Source organism: Aplysia californica, unplaced genomic scaffold, assembly GCF_000002075.1.
Source record: "Aplysia californica isolate F4 #8 unplaced genomic scaffold, AplCal3.0 scaffold00158, whole genome shotgun sequence".
Taxonomy (NCBI): Eukaryota; Metazoa; Mollusca; class Gastropoda; order Aplysiida; family Aplysiidae; genus Aplysia; species Aplysia californica.
The window spans coordinates 238,069-245,141 of NW_004797428.1; the positions used below are offsets into that span (position 1 = coordinate 238,069).

Consider the following 7,073-nt stretch of genomic DNA (forward strand, 5'->3'; position numbering starts at 1 on the left):
AAATAATAATTATAATAATATTAATGATTATGATGATAATAATGATAAAATAATATTGATGATAATAGAGAGCATAATTTGTACAATGCAAATTCCGGCTTAGCAGCAAACTGTATATGCTTTGCAATCTATATCATTACTCTAGCAGATCTGATGGCATTCTGAAACAATTTCAACATCCTGTAAAGCATACAGTGCAAGCTGCCATTTTGTAGAGGCTAAAACATTAACATACTGACAAGATCTTTTGCTGTCTATGGCGTGTACCCATTCCCACCTGGGTGAAGTGTGTGTTTGTGTGTGTACGTGAGTGTATGTGTGTGTGTGTGTGTGTGAGTGTATGTGTGTGTGTGTGTGTTTCTGTTTACTCTAATAACTGAGTCTTGTTTCCCCATAGGGCTTTTCTGGACTACGGCAATCCAAAACTGGAGTTCAACTTTAAGCTGGGGGAGGAGTTTGACTACACCGGGCCTGACGGCTCCAAGGCTAAGGTATTTGAGGGGATGATGTTGTTGATGCTGCTGTTACTGCTGTAGCTGTTGTTGTTGTTGTTGTTGTTGTTGTTGTTGTTGTTGTGATTGTGTTGATGTTGTGATGCTGGTGGTGGTGGTATTGTTGATGATATTGGTGTTGTTGTTGTTGCTGTTGTTGTTGTTGTGGTGGTGGTGGGGATGGTTGTTGTGATACTGATGGGGGTATTGGTAGTGATTGTGGGGACGATTATGGTGTTATTGTTGTTGCTGTTGTTGCTGTTGTTGTCGTTGTTGTCGTCTTTGCTGTAATGCTGTAGTATGATCAGCTGATGTTGGTCATATACATAAAATGTGACAACATGTTAGTAAATGTTCGGTCAACTAACACCAAGCACCGGCCAACCCACACGTGTGTTGTTTTGAGAACATGAGAGCTCGAACTCTTTCATGATCAGTGCGGTCCAGTCTGGCGACTTTTGATGCACACAGTAGTAAATATACTTCTTCATTTCCGATTTTGTTCTGTTTCGGATATAATGAATTATATAATTGTTTGTTTCCGATATAATGAATTAAAGATCTCTTGGTAGGTAAGATCTAACACCTAGCCTTCTTGGAAAAGTGTGAAAAATCTTCAAGGTTCCTTGTGCAAAGTTGCGCACCTTAAAGATCCCTTGGTGATCCAATATCGATGAGAGTAGACTTCAGCCGCAACCGGTGCAAAATTCTCAAAATTTCTTACCAATTGAAAATGTTTAATGTGTCCCGCACGCTCAAATGACCTTATGCTGTTGCGAGCACCGTAAGACACTTACCAAAGGAAAAGAAAAGGATTGATCGTGTTTGGTTTCAGTGGATTCTGTTGTATTTACAGTAAATATTGTTGTTGGTTTCAGTGTAAAGTGCTGATGGAGGGTGGCAAATGGGTGGAGTATTACCGTGTGCCCGAAAAACCTGAAGCCACGTGGACCACAACCAGGGAGCTGAATGGTGGAGAAATGTTGGCGGTGAGAGACAGAGAGACTATCCATCCATCCGTCCATCCATCCATTCCTCACTCCCTCCCTTCCTACATCCATCCATCCATCCTTCCATCCAACCCTCCATCCATCCATTCCTCACCCCCTTCCATCCATCTATCCATCCATCCATCCTTCCATCCAACCCTCCATCCATCCATTCCTCACCCCCTTCCATCCATCTATCCATCCATCCATCCATCCATCCATCTATCCATCCATCCATCCATCCATCGATCCATCCATCCATCCATCCATCCATCCATCCATCCATCCATCCATCCATCCATCCATTACTCACTCTCTCCCTTCTTACATCTATCCATCCATCCATCCATGGAATATTACCTTACTTCTAAGAAACCTGAAGCACATGGATCACTAAGAGAGAGCTGTACATTGAGAGACAGACGGACTATCTGTTTGTCTCTTTACCCTCTGTCTGTCTGTCTGTCTGTCTGTCTATCTGTCTGTCTATCTGTCGGTCTGTCTTTCTATCAGTCCACCCTCCTGTCTGCCTGAAAGTAAATTTCCATTTTCAAATACCCCATCATCATCCTCGTTATTATTTGGTCATTGTTGTCTTCATTGCCCATAGAACAAAAACAACTGATGCAAGATCAATCCCAAACATCACCTTTGATACAGATTTCCGACCAGTGACGATGACGAGTAAAGAGAAAAAAAAGACCCATGCGAAAACAGAAGAAGCATTCAAAGAAAATTAATTTGCGAAAACTCAATGAAGAGGGCAATGTGCAGAAAGTTGAGGACGAGATCACACAGAGACTAGAAAACCGAGACACCAGTTCTATGAACGTGGAAGAAACATGGACTCTCTTTAAAAACTTACGAACAGAAACACTGATAAAAGTATGTGGAAAGAAGAGAATTGGGAAAGGTACGTTAAGGGAACACCATGGTGGAATAACAACGTTAAAGAGGCCATCACAGAGAAGAAGAAACTTTTTCAGAAATGGATAAAATCCTAGGACGGAAACGACTACACGCAGTACAGGTTAGCAAGAAGGAACTGCAAAAGAGTTGTTAGAGCATCAAAAAATGAATTATGGACAAAATAAGGAGAACACCTAAGCGAACTGTGCCATAAATCACCACGTGACTTCTACAGAAGTCTAAAATCAATGAGGCTCAGAGAAGAACCGTACGATCCTACAGGTATAATTAATGACAAAACAGGAAACCCCATTATTGATAGCTCCAAAATCAAATCTAGATGAAGGGAATATTTCTCAGAACTTTTGAACACCACCCAAAAGCAAACAAACAAAGAATTCCAACCCAGTCACCCAGAGGAAGAAGAACCAACCATCCTACTATCAGAGGTCAGACGAGCAGTTAAAACAAGCCCAAAAAACAGAAGTGCAGGAATAGATGAGCTCACCACGGAGACCATCCTAGCATGTGGTGAAACTGGAATAACATGGCTCACAAAAATCTTCCAGAAAGCATAGACAGAAAGAAAAGTTCCCGGCGACTGGTAAAAAGCGGTCATAGTACCAATCTGGAAGAAGAAAGGCAGTAAGAGAGACTGTGGAATGTATAGAGGCATTTCACTGCTAAGCCATGTGGGCAAGATGCTCGCCAAGATATTGGAATGGCGAGCAAGACACAAAGTTGAACCATTTTTGAGTGAAGCCCAAATGGGATTTAGAAAGGGAAGAGGATGCACCGACGCAATATTTGCCCTACGACAAATGTGTGAAATGATAAAAGAACACAACAGGGAACTAAATATAGTATTTATCGACCAGGTGAAAGCGATCGACAGAGGAAACAGAAGAAAGCGGTGGAAAGAACTCGAAAACTACACTGTAAGAGGCCCACTTCTAGATAACATGCATGCCATTTACGAGAACAGCATAAGTACAGTAAGAATGTCAGAGGGACTCACAGAATGTTTCGAGATAGCATCCGTAGTAAGACAAGGTTGTGTCCTATCACCACTACTATTTATCATATATATGGAAAGAATTACAAAAGAGGCCAACACAGAATCAGACGCCCTAAATGAATTACTCTTCGCTGATGACCAAAGCCTGGCACAAAAAGATGAACGAAGTCTCCAACACCACATCACCAGATTAAACGAAGAATGTAACAACTACGACATGAAGATCAACATCAACAAAACGGAGACAATGAAAGTAAGCAGAAAGCCAGAACCACTCAGGATACACATCAACAACAACAGTCTCAGATAGGTCCAAGAATTTAAATACCTTGGAAGTATATTCACAGAGGAAGGGCGACTGAACAGAGAAATTGAAACACGAGTACAAAATGCCAATCATGTTAGTTACCAGCTTACTAAACTACTGAAACATCCTAATATCCCCATGACAACAAAACTCAAAATGATCAACACCATATTCATCTCAATTCTTACCTATCAATGCCAAACATGGACAAGACATTAGAGCAAAGAATTACAACATGTGAAATGCGATGCCTTAGAAAAGCAGTAAATGAGACCAGGCGAGACAAAATTAGAAATTGTAAACCGATAAATGGTGGGCACAAATGAAGTCATGCATCCCATCCAGCACCAAAGAATCAAATGGTTCGGACATCTCCTACGATTACCAACACATCATCCAGCACAACGTGCCTACAACAAAAAATTTGATGGCAACAAGGCTAGAGGGCAACGGAGAAAGACCTGGATAGATGGAGTCAGGGAAACATTAACCTCCCACGCCATCCCCCTGACCCAAGCTCTCTGGCTGGCGACAGAGAGACGTCTCTTTCTTCCCGCGACACCCTAAAGGGTATAAGCGGCGGATAAAAGTAAAAAGTAAAAGTAAAGTTGTCTTCATTGGTGTTGTTATTGTCGTTGTGATTGTCGATGTTGTTGTTGTTGTTGCTATTGTTGTTTTGATAATATTATTATTGTTGGATCAATTCTGCGGACACTGATGCTGTTATTGTTAAAGTTACTATACTGCTGCTGTTGCTTCCATTGTTTCTGCTGCTGCTTTTGATGTTTCTGCTGCTGCTATTGTTGTTGTTGCTGTTGCTGCTGCAATTGCTGTTGTTGCTCTACTGTCTTTTCCTTTCCCTCCATCCACAGACCACGTTATTTGACGCTGCCCCTGATGTGAAGTGTAACCAGACTCTAGTCAAAGCATAACCGGGATTTCCCTGAGCTGTTTCATTTACATGTCACGACGTAGTGGAATCTGGCGCGCTCATCAGTTTTTGGGCATATAAATATATATATATAATATATATATATGGAGTTATTGGTATTATCATAAAACTTTTTTAGTTATCTTGCTACCGATTAAATAAATATCTATCTATTTTGAAGAAAAGTCAAGTTTGCCTCTTAATTGTGTCAAAATGAGGTAGGGGTGGCCTGGTAGTAGAGATAAAATCAGGGGGACTTTAGAAGCCAAACTTTGGTGACTTCGAGTGAGTCCCTGGAAACTGCAAATTGAAATGCACATCGTTTGTGCCTCTGATCAATGTTTTTTCAGTAAAATCCAAACAGAAATGTGTTTTTAAATGCTCGTAAAAAGTGCTGAGAAAAAAACTAAGTGAAAAAGGTGTCAACGAGCAGGGAAAACGCTGGTTTCTTTGATTTCATTATTTTGAGAGCGCCTGATTTCACCACGTTGTCTCACATTTAGGTGTTTGTGACCAAAATTTTCATTAAAGTCTAATAATGGCAAATATGTTGTGGCATATGATTAATGCATGTTTACATATGTACATGTTTTTGTGCAATACGTGTTTATGAATGTGCAAATGATTGTACGCTTAAAATGTACATGTACCTGGATCGGGCATCTATACATGTTAATACATTAACTAATTGTTTCATTCATAGTTTTATTCATCGCATTAAAAGAACGAAAATGAAATCGATTTGATTACTAACATCTACGACCGGAGAAATAAATGTAAGTTATATTTATATCTCCATCGACACAATTCATGTCACCGTGGAGGTTGGCCAGGTTTGACTTGACCATGTGTCAGGGCCAACCCCGGATGAAGGGTGTATCATTTGGTTGCTTTTAAGTCTTAAGCACAAAGGGGCTATCCCGAAAAATGCTGTTTTGAGAAAATTGAAGGTAAAGTTTTTGCCCCTTGTTCAGTTTCTTTAAAAGACAAGAAGAGTTTTCTCTATAACCTAACAAATATACACACCAATGAAACCAAACTTCTCCTATAGGTAGAGCAATGTCCAATTATGATGTAGGTTAAGATTTCTGGAAACCCCCAAAATCTGGGTTAGCCCGCTTGTTCTTAAAAGCGACCATTTATGACCTGGTGGAATCAGGCGCTCAAAAATTATTTTCATTATTATTTGTTCTTTTTAACATTATAGTAAGCTATTGATAACTTTTTAAAGTTTGTTAATTTGTCTTGCTTTTGATTTAAGAAATACCCATTTGTCTTGAATAGAAGTAGAGATATTTGTGATTAAAGAAGGAGAGGGTTGCCTGGTTTCCCATGTAAAATTAGCGAGTAGGCCGACATACAAGAGTTTGTTGACATCTAAAACTTTTTATCAATGATTTTAAAGCAAAATCAACCCAGAAATTTGTCAATAAAGGGACATATTAAAGGTGACGTGCAACCCCCCCCCCCCCCCCCCCTCCCAAAAAAAATAAATTTTTAATTCAAAAATTCAAAAATTCAAAATTGAAAAAAATATTATGCCCAACAACGAGCAGAAAAAATGCTGTTTTCTGTGATTTCATTATTTTTAAGAGCGCCTGATTTCACCATGATGCTCGTTCAAAATGACGACTGAAGTCAACTTATGGATTTTTTTTGCTCTCCATTTTTTCAAGCAATAGGTGTGCTCGAACCTTAAGCTGTTGCGAAGACCTCCTGGGAGGTAGCAATAGAACAAGCTGGTGGCATGCAATAGTATAATTTGAGGCTAAAGTAAGAAATTATGCTTTCAACGTTAAGCTATGGGCAAAATAGTAATTGCAACGCTCAACTAGTTTCTTGTTCACATTTGGTTATTTTTCAGGGGGGGAAAAACAACAAAAAACAAAACAAAACAAAACAACTGTTGTTTGTGGTGTAGCTGTTATAATGCATTTCTTGGTTTAAATGCAGGAGACTTGAGTTTGATTCTTTAGTGGGGAGAATTTTTTATTGAGCGTTTCAGTTTTTCTGCGGATGTTGTATCCTTCTCCGCCCGGGTTTACCCTGAAGGCAAGGACTGAAGCCTGTCTTCTAAATCATAATTTACATTATGTCGGTGGAGGTGTAAAATTTTCACACTTACTTTTTTACAAAACAAAACACAAGCGAACACACACCCACATACTCACACACACCACACACACACACACACACACACACACACACACACACACACACACACACACACACACACACACATCGACACACACACACACACACACACACACGCACACACATCGACACACACACTGACACACACACACACACACATACACTTACACATACACACACACAGACACACATATACACATAATATGTTGAACAAAAGTGCATCAGTCATGGGGATGTGGAACAGAGGGGGTATAGATGAGAAACGGGGAGGGCT

At 40.0% G+C, this 7,073-nt stretch overlaps 1 protein-coding gene across 1 annotated transcript in view; it reads left to right on the top strand.

The window, feature by feature from the left end:
• The window catches only part of LOC101859403 (fatty acid-binding protein, heart), a 12,449-nt gene extending 7,067 nt beyond the window's left edge, over positions 1 to 5,382 (top strand). Inside the window, exons 4-6 of the mRNA XM_005097581.3 lie at positions 398 to 491; positions 1,370 to 1,480; positions 4,587 to 5,382. Of these exons, the coding sequence (XP_005097638.1) occupies positions 398 to 491; positions 1,370 to 1,480; positions 4,587 to 4,646 (265 nt within the window). The 3' untranslated portion in view covers positions 4,647 to 5,382. The remainder of the gene's footprint in view (positions 1 to 397; positions 492 to 1,369; positions 1,481 to 4,586) is intronic.
• Positions 5,383 to 7,073: the final 1,691 nt, after the last annotated feature.